The sequence below is a fragment of the Mastacembelus armatus genome, chromosome 6 (assembly GCF_900324485.2).
Source record: "Mastacembelus armatus chromosome 6, fMasArm1.2, whole genome shotgun sequence".
Taxonomy (NCBI): Eukaryota; Metazoa; Chordata; class Actinopteri; order Synbranchiformes; family Mastacembelidae; genus Mastacembelus; species Mastacembelus armatus.
The window spans coordinates 10,586,359-10,603,567 of record NC_046638.1 but is presented as its reverse complement, the minus strand read 5'-3'; the positions used below and the strand labels follow the sequence as shown (position 1 = coordinate 10,603,567).

The window sequence follows — 17,209 nt, the reverse complement described above, 5'->3', positions numbered from 1 at the left end:
ATGTCAGCAGTTGCCACAAATGAACTGATATTCATGTCAGTTTACTTTCTGCATGTGTAAAAAGACAAGTAATAATTATTCACAACTGTAACTCAACAAATCTCTTTTATAATCAAATGACAACAACTGCAGGACTATGTATTTTGTATAGTTTTTATCAAATGTCTTTAAAAAAAACACATTACCAGCTTAACCTCATTGTTTACATATTTTACTGGTGGATAAACAAGTGACGCATCTAACAAAATTATGCATTCTAGTTCAACAGCCCTCTTTAGAAAGTGCAACTTCTCCGGGTGATGGATTTCTCATGTGTTGCAAGACATGTTTCCTGTGGTTGTGTCCATGCCACTTACTACTGCATATCGATCAGAGACAGAATAACGTCATTTCTCTCAGGGGCTAGGTGTGAATCGCAGGACTAGTGTTAATGTATAACAGGAAATAAAGTACATTACATCACAGAAACAAATGAGAAAGGTATATACTAAACAAGAATATATAGTTATAATTCATCATGTGACATGTGCAGCTGTCTTCCATAGTCTGTCACTTCACTGTTCATGAATATTTCTTGATTTTTCAAAACTTCAGCCTCTGAGATATGTCCATCTCCATCATGGTCCATTTCCTTGATAAGGTGAAGAGCCTGTTGATGACAAAAGAGCAAAACAAGGAAAAGAAATCTGTGAGCATGTGACCATAGCATCATGGAAAGAAAGGAAATAAACCCTATCGAGCCTTAATTTAATATAATCTAAGTTTACCTCTTCTCTTGCTGAACCGTAGCTATTAGGTGCAACCCAGCGAAGCTGCTCCTCTCGGTTCAACTTGCCATCCTTATCTTGATCATAGAGCTCTTTAAAACGCACTGTTTCTTCAATTTCCCATTGTGAAGGAGAATCCCCTGATAGTATTCAAAAGTAAACACAGAGCTTATTAAACTAATTACTAACATATAATTTTATGTTTTAATATCATGTATGTAGTCTTACCATCACCACGAACATCTCCAATAAATTCACTTAGACTGATGAATCCATCTTTATCTGTGTCATATTCACTCAACACATCTTCAATGGCAAAATCCTTTTAGAAAAATGTAAATAATTAAACTGCAACATGAAATAAAAATGTCAGTCTTATAATGGGTGGAAGAATGCATGCATTCTTATATCCAGTCTAGCAGACGCAGTAGGTAACCTGTCTTACAGCCATGTGATCCACTTCAGATGGGTGCATGAAGGCTAGAAACTCTGTAACATTAAGGCCCGGTGTGCCATCCACATCAGCAAAGTCAAAGCGCCTCCTCTCCTTCAAGTGGAGCTAATGGGAATATAAGCCTATGTTTATGTAATACACACATAATTTCGTCTGTGGCATAATGTGATTACTGACAGGACAATAAAAGTATACATACATGTCTAAGTGACTCTTGCTCTGGATCCTCCAGAACAGGGCTGTCATCAAAACTGAGCTGGTTATGAGCAACCATGTTGTACTCCTCCCATGTTACAACACCGTCTTTGTCAGTGTCATACTCGGGGAACCGCTCCTCTGCATCATCCAAAGCATATTTTCTGTAGACATATTGAATCCATAACGTAATTTCCTCTGTGGAAAAAAACCCCCAAAAAAAACCCGGCTGGGTATGAACTATGACTTAATCGCCTCTGTTTATCTCAAATATAGAAAGATCCATAAATTCACCTGACCTGCACTTAGCAGACTGTCAGCATTTGTATCAATCTTCTTTACAATTTCCATCATTTTTTTCCTCTGTTCTGCAGGGCTAAGTTTCTTTATCTCCTCGGTGTCCTTGAGCATAAATTAAGTAGAATGAAGAGTGAGCAGGTGATGAAAAGAGCAGAAATCGGACTGAAGAGTGTAAGAAATTAAGCAATAAATAAATAAATGAATAAATAACCTCATCCCCTAGCAGGACATTGATGTCATGTTCAGGGTTGTGCTGCTGCTCAATATAATGATCTTCATGAAGATGTTTATGGAAGCTTTGTCCAAGTTCAAACTGAAGTAACAGCAATAACAGTAATGCAGAAGATGCCATCTGTTGTGGAATTAACATTAAAAAAATTAAATTAAAAAGTGATAATATGATAAGTGAAAAGTCAAATGAGCAAGGCAGATCTTTGGTGCAAAAAATACATATGTGCGACATTAATGCCAGCTGGTGGAAGTCAAAGGAAACTGCACTTTAAATGTGAACCACCATAGTTCTGCATAAAAAAAAACTAGCCGGTCTGAGAATAAGAAAGAGAGGGACAAAAAGTCCTAGTTCTGGTGCAGATGTAGTGAATTCCTGTTTGTACTGAATATAACGTTAACCCACTGACAGCGAGAATAAGACAGAGACAGAATCGAGGGCTAACCAACAGCGTTAGGCATAATAAATACAGCTAAAGACAACGCAAACCTGCCAGTAATAAAGAAAACGCGAGAAATGCGATTAACAATGTAAATACAAGGTTTTGTTACCATGACAAGTTTTCCGTACTGAGACATACAAAGATTAACGCCACTATTATTCACCCAAGCCGTAACATGTACTTCCTGCTACAATTTTCAAAATAAACGAGCGTTTCATTCTGGCATATGCTGTAAACCTGTCTTTCAGGGCTGTCAAAATAATAAATGAAAATAAAACAAACTGTGTACATTGAAGTTTTCATACAACGAAATAAAATTTATGCACTGTATAATGTGATTTGTCTTGTGTTTGCAACTTGTACATATGACATCCATGACATATGGGTGACGCTGAGTTTCACAGCAGAAATCTATAAGATGTAGATAAATGTGTTTTTCTTTATTGTGCTGGACCATAAATATTTTTAAGAAGCATGTTTATCTGAATAACTTTGGTGAATTACACTTCTGAAAACATGTTGTAAAGTGAGATTACTTTAAAAATAATGTCATGAATAGTTTTTATTTAACATATATAAATATATATATACATATATACAGGTCAGACTGTTACAAAAACTGTTCTACCCATTTGGCAAGTGGTGTATTTGATATACTGCAAAGTCTAAATTAGTGAAATCTATAAATACAACTGTCAGGAGTTCTACTTTCTTCATGGTGGTGTATATATTTCTCCCTTGCCATTATCATGGTCTCAAAGAACAAACGATTGCTCCGAGATGTTTATTTTATTTTATTATATTTTCAAAAGGTGTCGCCTGTTTTGATCTTGTTCCGGCTATTTCCGGAAAACTTGACGAGCACTGAGAAATCAACCAAACCTCCCGCTCGATCTTGGTGGTTGCCATGGTAGAAAGTTTAAAGTCCCGCCCTAAAAAAAATCTGTTCCACCCTTTGACCTAAATTACCCTGAAGGTGATTGGCTCGTGACTACGTTGTTTCCTTGTTACGGTGATTTTATTGGATAATCTCACCGCCAGTTAGAAAATGTAAACGCAACTGTCGTCCTGCTTGTTAGGTTGACTACGCTGTAATGTATTTTATCTGACATGTTTTTTTTCCATCAGCTCTGACAACAGCCCAACTTTGTCCGTAGACTTTTGCTTCTCACCGACTGAGTACTGAACACACTGAGGGTCGATGTCCAAAGACAACCGGCACGATGGACGACGACGCGGCGCTGGGCAGCACCGTCTCGGCCCGAGAGTTAGCCAAGGTGGGGACGCGAGGGAGAGGTCTGGTAGCAACAGCTCAGGCTCCTCTCACGGAGGAGGCAAAAGCAAGAATACATCCATAACTGCTTTGAAGGTAAGACATGGGATATTAGCTCGTTGCTATTAGCTGAAACACAATAGCACGTCATTAAAATTCCGATGCACAGCTAGCTAGGTTGAGCTAACTTATTGACGGGATCGTTAAGAACGGATTTTAAAAGAAGAAAAGGATTATGGGTCACCTTACCTTCAGTGGGTGTTATACTGTCAGCACTGATGGCCTTCTCACCTCACCAGGACGCAATTAAACACACCAACTTATGCATCTTTACAAAGCAGTCAAAAATGTTGATAAAATGTTGTATGAACCAGAATGTGCTAATGAAGCACAGGATTTTTCATATTATTTTCATATTTTTATTTTCAGTATATGTATATATATATATATATATATTTTACAACTAAAATAATTGCTTTGTAAGTGTTTACTATTCGTGGGCAGACAAACCATGTGGCCTTATTTGTTTTTCTCCCCCAGCAGCTCATGATGCATTGAATGCTGAGTCCAATCAGATTCAGAGCATCACTTTGTGTGGCTAATATACAACCAGGGTGAGCCCGCAGCTATACTCTCATCTCTGGCAACACGGAGTAAGGGGGCAGAGCAGCAGGCCTGCTGTGTGCACATGACTGCGCAGTGTTGTGGCAGGAGGAGAGTGAGAGATGAGAAACAGGGAGAGAGGGGGGCTCTGATGCAGAGCAGGGAGAGAAGCTGTAAATATAGGCAGCTGCATGCGGCGGAGAGCAGAAGAGAGTGGCTGGCAGACAAACAGGAGCAGGCCTAAGAAGTGGTTGCTAACTCAGCAGGACACAGAGAGCTCCAGCTAGATTACAGACAAAACAGTCAAAGTGAAAGACAGGACTCATGGGCTACTGAACACTTGTCTTTGTCAAACGCCATTGGGAAAAGCGTTGACACAACTGGGGAAGTTGTAGCAGTGTGGACTACACAGTGGGAGTCTATTTTGGTACTGCTGTCAGATTACGATGTCACCTTGCACAAGTGGCAGTGCTGGTGAGGCAGAACAGGTTGCCTGAAGTGGGCTGCAAAAGTATGTCAGTGGTGGATAAGGACGAGGAACCAGCTTACAGACTCTACTTCTATTCTGTATGTATCTGCTAAGCTTTTGATATATATATATATATTTTTGTGTCTCATAGTGAGCTAGTTGTCACCCACTGCCTTGCTGTGTGCTGTCTGCATACCGTGCCAAAGGGAAACCTTACACTTGCACCTCACTCAGCACAGCGTAGAAGATAAACACTCTCTGGCATAATAGGCAGTATTGCTTGGGTGGAGAATATAGGCATAAGTTATGCTCCATAGTGAAGTGTATTTTTCTACAGTGCAGCCCAAGAGACAGCTTGTTTGCAGCTGATTAAGTGGATTAAGAGAATGTTGGATTAAGAGAATGTTGCTTTAAGCCATTTTTTGCCTCAGGCTGCTGCACACAGTTAGCTATCAGTTATGAGTATGTAAGGTATTATCACAAGACTCATCTATCATCCAATGGCTGACAAACCCAGGAAACACAGAGTAAATATTTACAGTACGTAGAATGGAGATGGTGCATTGATGCTCACTTACCTCACTGGGTATTGCTCATCTCGCGTGCCCTGTGTTGTCAGATGTTCTTTTATCGCTTTGTAGTCTTCCTCTACTTGGCAGATTAAAGCCCAGGCCACTTGACATGTAAAGAATTTTGCTCACCAAAAGTAGGTCAGCTGGATATCTCCCTTAGGGACATTAAATGGTATCAGACCAATATACGCATGCTGTTTCTGCATGTGTAATACATAATTAGCCATGCCCACTGTGCTCTATTAGCCTTGAGGGACAGTCTGAAAAGGTTGGTATATGTCAATTTTATATAAACATGGATGTAATTATCACAGCCATGGTCCTAGAGGTGTGTGTTGTAATTTTGCTCTAGTTTTCTTATGACAGAGCTAGTGAGAGACAGCCAGGAAAAAGAGAGAACAGTGTGTTCCATGAGTCATTCGCTATTAGGAGGAGACCTGGATTTTGATTTTTTTATATTGGTTTTAGGTAGCAATTTATTTTAAGTCAGAATCCACATCTTATAGTTGTCCAATCGAAATAGCAAATTTGAAATGAATATTTGTCAGCATTCAAATTATTTATGAGCAGTACAGAAGTGGAACATATCATCTAGGAGAGAGAGAACAGTGAATAGAAGATCCTGAAAGATACACCTCTGTATTTTGTAACCAGATAGCCAGAAGTCAAAATATTTAGTCTTCTAAGTTTATAAATGCAGGTGGAACCCTATGGACTACATCATGTATTTTTTTGGTGTCATTTAGTTTTATACATTACTGTCTGAGCTGTGTGACCAAACCATTTTGTGGCAAAATGTTTCTCTGCCCAATGGGTATGCAGAGATGCTGATCCCATGTTTCATCATAGGGCCATCTTAATGTTCCATAGCTAAAGATGAATGACTTCTTGCAGCATTTACTTTGGCTCACAGTATCTGGTTCATCTGAGGTTACAGGCAGATTCACTGATGCATATTCAATGTGTAGGTCAACCATGATGCATGCTGGGCCCAAAGCAGGTTCAGAGCTTCTGCCTTCAGCTGTTACTTGTCACACTGTGTGCTAGTAGACCACTTAAATAGGCCACACTTGCAGTATTGTGGCCTTAACCCCAGGTCCCAACCACACTTGGGGATGGGACAAAAAATTGACACAGCATATTGCACTAGTTTGGTATTAATTTTTGCTACTTTTCGTGGAATTGAAGCATTGTGGAATGCAATGTCTTAGTTACTGTGCATAGGTGTGTGTGTTATCCCTTTACTACAAACATTTAACAGTCTTAAAGTCTACTAACTTTAACAGCTATGTAATGGGAACTGTAGTTTTTAGCTAACACAACTCAGTCAGCAGTGAACAGTGTATTTGTTAGGGAGCGTTAGTGTGCTAGTGAATTTTAACTGTAAAAATGATTAAAAATAAACTACACTGGCCAGGTTCAGGATAATGATTGAACATGTAAAACATGGTCAGTGTTGTGGCTTATTGATGTATATTTAATATTTAGCTCTGTGGCACAGAGGAATAAACTCTGTCAGGTTTTGGCTACAGAGACAATAGTTGTTAAACTTGAATGTCACCACAAGCATCTTTTAACCTCACCACAAAGTTTAAAGACTGATTATCTTTTTACGTAGCCTCCTTTCTGAGCTTTATAGTGTATAAAATAAACTTGGTAGAGATAATGCTTCTCAGCTTTATGTACATCAGGACATGTGCCTTGCATTATATTTAGTTTCTCAAAATTGCTTGATGCGATACTAACCTCATCTTATTGTCATATTGTGACATCATATTGAAATATATGTGAAAATGTATTGTGCTGTACCATCCTCCCTTGGCTCTTAAAGTGCAAAACTGATGTGTTGAATCCGTCTCTCCTGCAGGCATCTTTTCAGCGCTCCAACAGCCATGACAAAGTGCGGAAGATAGTTGCTGAAGAGGGCCGTGCTGCTCGAAACCTCATAGCTTGGAGTGTACCTCTAGAAAACAAAGAGGAAGAAGGTTGGTAGCTGTATATAAAACATGTGCATGCTAATGTTTTGTTATTCTACTGTGTGGAAGATTTAACTTTATTGACACATAATAAGGATTTATTTTAACATGGCTAGAGCAAATGTGACTGCTATTTTTGTTGTTTAGTCAGGTGTTGCTGCTAAGGTTAGTTTGCAACCTTAGTTGTAAACTAAGGTTACTAAGGTTAGTTTACAAGTGTAAACATATACTTGTGCAAGTGGAAGAAGTTTTTTTTTTTTTTTTTTTATTTGGTGCAAGACAGTCACTATAATCCTTGATCTTCCTCACAGACAATGCTCAACACAATGACCAGCTTCCATCTCTTGTCTAGACTGCTAAATGATGACAATGTGCTGAGAATCTCTTACATGACCTAAATTCTTTCCCGATCATCTCCTATTATGTAGTATAGGACATTTCTGGTGGCAGTGATGACTGAACTATATTGTACTGTACTTTAAGGTGTTTAATGAACTTGATGTAAATAATGGGCTTGAAATTCTTGTGATGTGATCTTTTTTTGAAATCTTATTTCTGTGAAAAGGTACCCTGGTAGGATTGTAGTTTATTTTTTTAGGCCAACCTACTCAGAAACTCCCAGCTGTCTGCCACAATTTCTCACTTTTGCTCTTACTGCCCCTCTTCTTTATGGGTCAGTTCAATTATTTATTTCAGGCTTCTATTCTGCTCTTGAGTTTGTGGAAAGGGCTTCTAAATGTTGTGTTAAAGCTTAGGTTCTTAAAACCCATAAACCCATAACCTTTCTGTTTATTTGCATCTTCTGTAATTAATCAACCTTATAGCAGTGCAGTTAACGTTACTGTCATCCGTGTCATTAGTGATATTTGAGTTCATCACCTCTTACTCAAAGCAACACTACTGTGAGTGAGTTAACAGTCCAAGGCCATCATATGAGCAGGTTGAATGTTAACTGGAAGTTTTAATTGTTTATTTCACTGGTGACTGTTTATAAGCCTGCCTTTTCTTGCCATCATAGCAAAGTCCAAAGCCAACTCCAGTGGCAGTTCCAGAGCACAGAGGAACAATTCCGGACAGCAGAGGAATAAAAAACAGGTTAGTGTATCATCTATTTCCACTAGAGGGCGCCATTCACCAAGCTATCGCCTATTTTTCTTTTGCCTCATACTTTGAGGTGTAAATAGTCCAAAACAAACTTACTGCAGTGGATCTGTGTGTAAATTGGTCTTGGAAAAGGCAAGTCCTCATAGAAAAGTGTAAAAAAGGAGAACAATACTAGTATGCAGTAAGCCTAATTTGACAATCACTGAAAGGTCCCTCGATCTGATCATCTTGAGTTGCATTTTTGATCAATTTCAATCTTATGTCATTAGTCTTGCATAATGCAAAATTTGCAAGCAATGCAACAAGTTACACAAAGTATGTGATATGGTGTGATATTTTACAGTGTAAATATGTCTTGCCAACAACAATTTGTGGCTCACTGTGCTAGTAAAATGCTCTTTAAGGTAATCTAATGTTTTTATTTCCCATATTGATATTTTATGTTTTAATATTTATTGTTTCCTAATGCCCTCTGTTTGAAAGCCCCGTGGTAATGTGTGACATTAACACAAGGAGATGAAATCTCTTTAAATGGTATGTGAGGTTGTTAATATAAGGCATATAATAGCTGTACCTCCTGTTCCAGCCATTAGAAACAATGCTGTGGTTGCTACATATATATGTGCACTTAGACTTACATAACACTGTATTAACTTATTATTGTAACGTTTGATTCCACAGAATGCTGGTGTGGAAAGTAAAGGCACAGCTGGTCCCTTGTTGGACAAGGCACCCGGAGAGAAGAGCCCCACCAAAACCCGACAGCCCCGTAAGGTGGACCTGCGAGCACGCTACTGGGCATTTCTGTTCGACAACCTGCGTCGAGCTGTAGATGAGATTTACGTCACCTGTGAATCTGATCAAAGTGTAGTTGAATGCAAGGTTAGTCTTTTTTGAATAAACAAAAGCAAATTGCAGGTTTAAAGCCTGACTTCACATAGCCAGAGTTCCTTTTTTGGAGAGTAAAGTATTCTTTGTGAACACTAGAGGGAGACATTGAGATCTAAGCAAAAATTCCCCCTTGCAGTCCACATTCCTCTCGATTTCTGCTTTATGTCAGAGGGTCTCTCTGAAGGCTTGCTGGTGAGAGAATTATCACAGAACTCTCTCTTGGGCCTGGCTGACTGGTCTTTATATTGGTGACAGACTATATACATTGTGTTTCTTGTCAGGCAGTTGCTGGAATGTTGCTTGGCATTTTTAGCTCACTGTTGCTCAACTTGTAAACAGCCATCATATTGACATCATTCTCTTTTGTGGAACTGTGGTGAAGCCATGGAGTGGCACCAAGTATGTGCTCCAAGGCATGCTGGCGTGATACTACTGTTCCTATGTTTTATTGATTCTTCTGCCATGCTGCATTATGCTGAACATGGTTCTGGTGACGGTCTGCGGTCAGTACCATGGCCCAGTTCCCTGTGGTGTAGTTGGCTTGCTGTCAGTGCCACAGCGCAGCTCCCTGTGGTGTGATCAGCATGTTGTCAGCTAGTCTTTTGTCAGACATCTGGCTACTACATTTTTTTTTTTTCCTCATACCACTGTATCTCTCTAAACCCTAATGCTGTCTAATGGCCATGGAGCTGGGTGCTGTTCATAACTCCCCAACCCACCCAGCTTGGGCTTAATGGACACTGATAGATGATGGAGTCATCTAGAGGGGAAGCAGAGTGCTCTGATAGCCCCCACCCACAATCCCCCAGTGTAGCCGTGGGCAATCTACATTGTGAGCTCTCACACAAACAGTTTTCCGCCTAAAGAATAATGAACATAAACATAACCATCATCAGGAAGTGATGCCGTCTTTGCTGCTGAGGTTTTGTTACTGTAATGCTTTGTGTAATTTTGAATGAGAATTTTAGTGTTGGCCTCATTTAATGTGTTTTTCCATGCAGAGGCAAATTTTTCATCCAGCACAGTAACTCATATATTCTTATTAATAATGTCCACATATCTTTAACCTACACCCCAGAGGTGTAATTAATTTCTGTCAACCTTTCCTTTATCCTGTCACCTGATTTATTAGGCGCATCACCAAGTGTTGAAGTTATTCATTTATATCATGTTTAAAGTGAGATGAAACAGACTATTCTGCTTTTAAATAGTTTAAATAAATACAGAAAAACTGGAAAACTGCTTTTTGATGTCAGTAACTCTGACCTAGCTTGTACCTGTTTATTCTTGTTTCACTGTATGGACTGGAGGCTTTACTGCCCATCCTACTTTATAGCAATGCTTCTGCAAGGTTAAACATTTTGGCATTCCTCATGAAATGTTATGTGAGGGTCGTATTTAGGTAATTGTGCCACTTTATAGTGCCTTCTTTCACTGTGGTTTATCTGTCAGAGGAGCAGCAAACCTCTCTCCATCTTTGCTTTCATTGCCAAATGAACACCGGGCCATGGCAGTGGTCTTTGCCTGTTAACCAGCTCTAATCAGCAAACCTGCTTCTGGCCACATCTTTCACTGGCTCGACTTGTCTATTAACTAAAAGCACTGTGAAGCTTTACTCTCAATTACCACTCCCTTCACACTCCCCATCAGTCATTTGTGTCCGTTTCATTAGAGCTTTGGGAAAAGCTCTGTGCAGCTCACCACCTCTGGATAATCAACACTGAGTCAGTTCAAGTGCAAATAGTAGGCATTTGCTATTAGGAAGTTGACTTCTCTGTTCTTTAAAATTTTCAATTAAGTGTTTGTCTGTGCACTCAGTGTGCATGTGTAGGCCAGCTCCTGCTTTCCAGCAACATTCCTCATCTTCCAAACATCCCTGTCAGTCACTGACTTGAATGGCAGATTTGGGTTCTCAATAAGCATTTCCAATTAAGAATCTTGTAGTTTTTACCTTTTTGTTTTTTCTAGCTGATTCCAGAAATATTTATCATTACAGATGTGCCCATGTTTGAAATAGTAATCATCATGCAATAGTTATAAAAATATTAAGACAAAAGTTTATGAAAGCATGTCTACATTATTTTGTTAAATGGTTTGGGGTTGTTGAGAGCATATTTCTTGGGTGTCTTTCAGGTTTATGAATCTCACTTCACTGTTTTTTGTTTATATTTTTTAGTGTCCAAAAAATCAAATTGCATGCAACAGATTTTTATGTTTTTATTTACTTCTGATTTGTTTTTGCTTTTTTTTGTTTTTACAAGCACACCTCTTCATTGTTCTGTGCATTATTTTGTTCTTTGTGTTTGTGTTTTATAAACTGCTGTGTAATCAGTCTCTATCTGCTGTCTCTAGGAGGTGTTGATGATGTTGGACAACTATGTACGGGATTTCAAAGCTCTCATAGATTGGATCCAGCTTCAGGAGAAGTTGGAGAAAACAGATGCCCAGAACAGGTGATCTTGAGTTAGTCTTTCTCACTGCCTTACTTCGTTTCTCACTCTCTTTTACTCCTCATTTTGAATTGCTCCCTGAGGTGAAACTGAAAGTGCCAGTGTCTGGTCCCTGGCTTTGAGTCACAAACAGAATGGATCAATAGCGTTGGCTTTAATTCAAATAGATCCATGACTTTATTGGCTACTCTTTAACACTGTGACCACTGCAACTGTAAATTGACTAAGAAATGAAATTCCCAGTGCTACGTACCAGTTTGTTCATGTAAAGCATACTGTTAATCAATAAACAAACTGAAACGTTTACATGCTCCATTTATTGCATGAATTGCTGCAATTGAATCAGCCATTTAACTGATTTGAAGTCTGTGCCAATCCTTGTGTGTTTGGCAGCTATCCATTGTAATTAATTTTAGTAATATTTTCCACTTTCCACTTTTTCAGGCCCACCTCGTTAGCCTGGGAGGTGCGTAAAATGTCTCCAGGACGTCATGTGATGCCTAGCCCTTCAGCTGATAGAATGGTTCCTTCTCCAGGGGCACGTCGCACCCTTAACTTTGGGTAAGTTGTCTCACAGATATTGTTTCTAGTTAAAACCATGTAGAATTCTATGTGATGTCTGTGCCCATTTAGTGTTTGATTTTGTTTTAAAGGGCAACTCATACTTGAAAATTTGATTATATTTATATGATATTATATGATAAAGCATCCTGTTATTAAGCATTCAATGCATCTAATGTCTGTGCTTGTTTTTGAATGGATATGAAAATGCAGATTGCATTATCTAACAATACAGCCATTGATTGCTGATGGTAAAGCATTTGTTTAATGCAATTTGTTGAGTCTCTCACTCGTTGGCCACAGTTTCAGTGGAAGGTGTAGATGAAAGTGTCAGTTAAAGACTGCTGAAGCATTGGTTCAATACGTGCACTGCTCTGTAATCGGATGCTGCAGGAAATGGATATTGATCATGACGAAGGCCAAATACAGTTCCATATCGTCTCTGAGTGGAGAGTGCTGGGGGTTAGATAGACACCGCCCTCTGACTGCTGAAGTGTCTAAGACAGGCAGGACAGTAGGAGCTACTCAGACATGGGATTTAATAAACATGAAAATCCTGCATGTTGACGGTAAAGCCTTTACTGTGTAGGTGCACAGTTGTATGCATTATGTGTGTCTATCTTACTCAGTGGTCCTCCACCAACACTGGCTGCAGCCCGGCTCTCCCACACAGGCCCCAGCTGGGCAGACCGAGTCAAGTGCACTCATTCCCTCCCTAACCCCAGTCAACCAACCACACTGCCAATAGATAAACCAGGTAAGAAATCAATCCCCCACCACCAAAATTGTATTCAATGAAAGTACGGTCTCTTTAACACAGAGCGAAGGGTAAAATACAAGTGGAGTAAAATGTCTTCCTTCCCTCTATGATCGGAGTATCTCATGTTTTCCAGGTAAAAAGGATGCTGAGGGCTGGGAGACTGTCCAGCGAGGACGCACTGCCAAGCCTCGCTCTGCTGCCATAGTTGCCAAGGTCAGTCCTGTCTTGGCTCATGTCACCCCAAAACAGGACGTCGTCAAGGGTAACCAATCACATCTGCCACCACACGCGGAGCAACAACTCCACCTTCAGTGTCCCCCGGCCAAGGACGCAACCCAGACAGACATTGAGCAGCAAGTCCCTACGGAGCCCGACCCTCAAGAGGAGGTTGAATGTCCAGAGAACAGGCACATGATGGAGGTACTGATGTTCAGTACCTTGTGACATCTTTCTCCCCTAGTAGTCCCTGGGTATCAATTATTCACGAGGAGCAGAGTAACACAAGACCATTTTATAAGCCACATTTGTTTTTGTTTTGGACTCCATGGTATTCACAGACAGACTGTCCAGACAGGCATATCAGCTTTAAAGGTGATTGAATGTACACTGGCATTTTAGAGGTAGAAAACCCATTTTCCCTCTCATGAAATAAATACTCAGTCAGTGCCTCAGGACACACTTAGCAAGAGTGTATTAATTTTGAGTCAGTGTTTCTCATCTATTTGCTTACTTTGATCATAATTGTTTAGGGCATGTCAGTACCAGCTTCCCTGCATGATTTGTGTTTTCAGCTCTGTGTCCAGTGTTGACCGATTAGATTTTTTATTTGTTTTTTAATTTGTCTCAACAATTGCTTGAAATATGCATGTCTTTAATTGAGTTTGCGTATGTTTGTGTGTGACTGTCGGTGCAGCCCCCAACAGAGAGTGTTCAAGGCTCGGGGCAGTGTGTCGACGCACCCTGTGAAGATGTGCCACCTCCCATAACAGCTCATACCCCTCCCCAAGCCTCAGAGCCCACCTCACCCTCAGCCACAGTTCCACCAACAGACATTACCTTATCAGTCCCAGTCCCTGCTCTCGCCTGCTCCCCAACCCCAGATCCACCCCAGACGGATGGGCTTGGTGCACTGTTGGCCTTGGGGGACAATGGGGCTGAGGGGGGCACGTCACAGTGCATGGCCACATCTGCTCCAGGACAGGCTGAGACTCCCATGGCAGCGGTGAAACTGGAGAATGTGCTGGACCCCACAGAGCTTTCTACTGTGAGTGCTGAGAGATGGAGGAGCAGAGGGAGGGGAGGGCGGGTGAGCCAGGGGTCCCCAAGGGTCCTTCACCGCCTAAACAAAGTCAGTCGTAAGAAACCTCTAGACCAAATGGCAGGCAACACTGCATAGCTCTGTGTAGTGTTGTTATAGCGCTGTTCACTGTGAAGAATAGCTGTGAGTAGATGGCTTTTGTACTCAACCAAGTGCTCCCATGGCTCCCTAATATAACCTCTCAACTGGCTTTAGTTATTTTGGCCCCTTTTATATTTCTGTGCAAAACAATGCTGAAGAACCTGCCCTGATTTTCCTTTTTGTATTCAGTATTTGGCAAAACTTTGACAAACATTGTCTGCCTACATTAGTTGTCACTATTATTAAGCATAATTGAGTGTGTAAACACAGATCTCCATATGACTAGACCTCTAAGTGGGATACTGTCAGATTTTGACAGGTAGTTTTTCTACAAGATTTCATTCACTTTGATTCAAATTTGCAGTTAAGGCTAGTTGGCCTCAAATTTAACAGACCAGTGTAGGTCTCTACTTCCCATAAAATGTCACATGCAAAAAACGCATACTTTTGAGAAGGCTTCCTTATTTATGTCTATAATTGATTGTTTGCTCTTTTGGGATAATCTATCAGTAATTTCCTTATTTTCATGTCATGAAAATGCATAAACTATTATATTTAGAAAGGTTGAAGTAAACTGTCAATTTCACAGAGCAAAACCATCAGTTGCCTCCTTCCACCATCTCTTCATCCTCACTGTAAACGTGCACTGCATGACTAAGAATATTGAATGCTTCTTTACTTGTGATTGTTGTGTTGATTTGTGTGTACAAACTGTGACTCACTTGATATGGTGTTCCCTAGTAGTTTTTGACTTATGCACCCAGGCACAAATCAGACCAATAGCAGAGAAGCTAAAATATCTTATTACAGGTGCTGCACATTAAATACATTTGTGTTCAGTTAGAAATATTGCCACATCCAGCTACTGATATTTTGTAATTTTCACTCAGGCGAACAGAAACACACCTGCACCATCTCTGGTAGCGCAGTATTGCATTATGCTGGTCATTTTGAATGTGGCATCTGCATCAACACTGTGTGCACTTTGGAAATAGAACAAATATTACGAACAACTTTATGACATTTATTAAGCAGCAACAGAAACATAATGATAATACTAAGAAGAACAAGGAGTTACATTTTTCTTGTCACTCAGTGTATTTTAGTTTGAACATTATAATATTTATGAAGGGGAAAATCTGAGGTCGTTTCTGTGCAATGTGTTCAGCCCCAGTCCATGGCAGAAGTCCTGGCCAAGAAAGAGGAGCTTGCAGACCGACTGGAGAAGGCCAACGAGGAGGCGATCGCCAGTGCAATCGCTGAAGAAGAGCAGCTGACGAGAGAAATACAGGCAGAGAACAACGACCTAGAAACTGACAACGAAAGTGACTTCTCTGTAAGATTCAGTCATTTATATTGTAAATGTTTAGCTCCTTTTTGGCTGGCCGCAAAATAAGTTTCAGGGTTATATTTTTCATTCATTGTTGACGCATAAAAACAATTCCTTCTTACAGGCTAGCATTGGCAGTGGAGGTTATGGAGTCAACTTGGATTGGAGTGACATGTTGGCAGATTATGATGGTACAGTATGGAGGTCAACATTTAAATGACCACTGAATGCTTTACTTTGTATTGGCAGGTGCTAATTTAGGTCTATTCATTTTTCTCTCTTTCCTTTAGCTCGTGAGACATGGCGTCAGAGTACTTCGTGGGGGGACATGGTAGAAGAGGAACCTGCTCGGCCACCTGGACATGGGATCCACATGCATGAGAAATTGTCTTCGCCGTCACGCAAAAGGTACAAAAACATTTTCTCCATGCAGTGATTGTTTGAGTACGTCTAGTTTTTTTTCTCAAGTGTCTACTTGTTTTTAACAATTTAGTGTCCACACAGTGCAATCAGTTTCTTTTCTTGTTTAGTGCCTTCCTAAACACACAGCCTACACAAACTACTGCCAACTTATTTTGACAAGAGCAGCCTGAGAATCAAAAGCTCACTTACTGTGTTTGACCTCTTTCTTTTCAGGATACCACCCAGAAGGTCTAAACTGGCCTCAGGCCCTATCAGAGTCCGTGTCTGCCTAAGGATATAGAAAGAGATGAATGATTTGTTTCCATTTTTTCACAGAACCATTGCAGAGTCAAAGAAGAAACATGAGGAGAAACAGCTGAAGGCACAGCAGCTGAGGGACAAACTCCGTGAGGAAAAGACTCTCAAGCTACAGAAGCTCTTGGAGAGGGTGAGACAGCCACACCACATTAACAGAAAGCATCCTGAAGGAACCCCATGCAAGCTAAGCCCAGCCTTGCTCACATCGAGGACTTCTTTCAGCACACTGCCCGATAGAATCACTAAATATTGAGAACCTCCTCTGGGCCAGCTGGCTGTAGACAGTCGTAAGAGAGATCTCTTGACCAAAATCAACAGCCTTTCATGAAGTTTGTTTTTGTTCTCTGGGCCATGGCAAGATGTGTGAGTCCTAGAATATATCAGGATTAACCACATAAATACATAAAATGGTGTAAATTCAAATTAAACCCTGTGTGGCCAAACTAGAGAGTGTAGCAACATTTAAATCAGGACTCCATAGTCTTTGCTGTCTTGTAGTATGTGTTCATTTTTTTTTTTTTTTTTGACACTTGCTTCTCATTCTCCAATTTCTGCAGGAGAAGGAGGTGAGGAAATGGAAGGAGGAATTGCTTGAGCAACGTCGGAGAATGATGGAGGAAAAGCTGTTACATGCAGAGTTTAAGCGAGAACTACAGCTCCAGGCGATTGTAAAAAAGGCCCAAGAAGAAGAGGCCAAGGTATAGGAGGGGATTC

The 17,209-nt window shown here is 40.3% G+C and overlaps 2 protein-coding genes across 6 annotated transcripts in view; one reads left to right on the top strand and one right to left on the bottom strand.

Moving 5' to 3' along the window:
- Positions 1-172: 172 nt before the first annotated feature.
- Positions 173-5,546, bottom strand: rcn2 (reticulocalbin 2). Of its 3 annotated transcripts, none has more exons than XM_026312517.2 (8): positions 5,311-5,546; positions 1,928-2,068; positions 1,716-1,818; positions 1,421-1,614; positions 1,204-1,326; positions 996-1,089; positions 768-907; positions 173-649 (listed from the first exon to the last, which is right to left on the bottom strand). In XM_026312517.2, the coding sequence occupies exons 2-8, from the start codon at positions 2,066-2,068 to the stop codon at positions 506-508; spliced, it is 939 nt and encodes a 312-aa protein (XP_026168302.1). In that variant the 5' UTR covers positions 5,311-5,546; the 3' UTR covers positions 173-505. The 3 variants fall into 3 exon arrangements, with proteins under 3 accessions (XP_026168302.1, XP_026168300.1, XP_026168301.1); XM_026312515.2 differs by lacking the exon at positions 5,311-5,546 and adding an exon at positions 2,497-2,583 and having other exon boundaries at positions 180-649; XM_026312516.2 differs by lacking the exon at positions 5,311-5,546 and adding an exon at positions 2,497-2,583 and having other exon boundaries at positions 191-649; positions 1,213-1,326.
- The window catches only part of scaper (S-phase cyclin A-associated protein in the ER), a 52,885-nt gene continuing 39,125 nt past the window's right edge, over positions 3,450-17,209 (top strand). The window contains exons 1-14 of one of the 3 annotated variants that reach the window (XM_026312507.1): positions 3,450-3,756; positions 7,172-7,289; positions 8,299-8,375; positions 9,066-9,266; positions 11,628-11,728; positions 12,170-12,286; positions 12,916-13,043; positions 13,180-13,466; positions 13,960-14,310; positions 15,614-15,781; positions 15,900-15,966; positions 16,066-16,183; positions 16,514-16,625; positions 17,053-17,193. In XM_026312507.1, the coding sequence (XP_026168292.1) occupies positions 3,589-3,756; positions 7,172-7,289; positions 8,299-8,375; positions 9,066-9,266; positions 11,628-11,728; positions 12,170-12,286; positions 12,916-13,043; positions 13,180-13,466; positions 13,960-14,310; positions 15,614-15,781; positions 15,900-15,966; positions 16,066-16,183; positions 16,514-16,625; positions 17,053-17,193 (2,154 nt within the window). In that variant the 5' untranslated portion in view covers positions 3,450-3,588. Of the gene's footprint in view, positions 3,757-4,349; positions 4,831-7,171; positions 7,290-8,298; positions 8,376-9,065; positions 9,267-11,627; positions 11,729-12,169; positions 12,287-12,915; positions 13,044-13,179; positions 13,467-13,959; positions 14,311-15,613; positions 15,782-15,899; positions 15,967-16,065; positions 16,184-16,513; positions 16,626-17,052; positions 17,194-17,209 lie in introns of those variants that run through there. The other 2 variants (XM_026312510.1, XM_026312511.1) reach the window with 2 other exon arrangements.

Bases quoted from the DNA above. Each gene is read 5' to 3' on its own strand.
- rcn2 (XM_026312515.2), bottom strand. From the start codon at position 2,523: ATGTCTCAGTACGGAAAACTTGTCATG. The intron at 2,069-2,496 runs GTAACAAAACCT...ATTCCACAACAG, and splicing joins AGTACGGAAAACTTGTCATG to ATGGCATCTTCTGCATTACT. The intron at 908-995 runs GTAAGACTACAT...GAATACTATCAG, and splicing joins TGGAGATGTTCGTGGTGATG to GGGATTCTCCTTCACAATGG.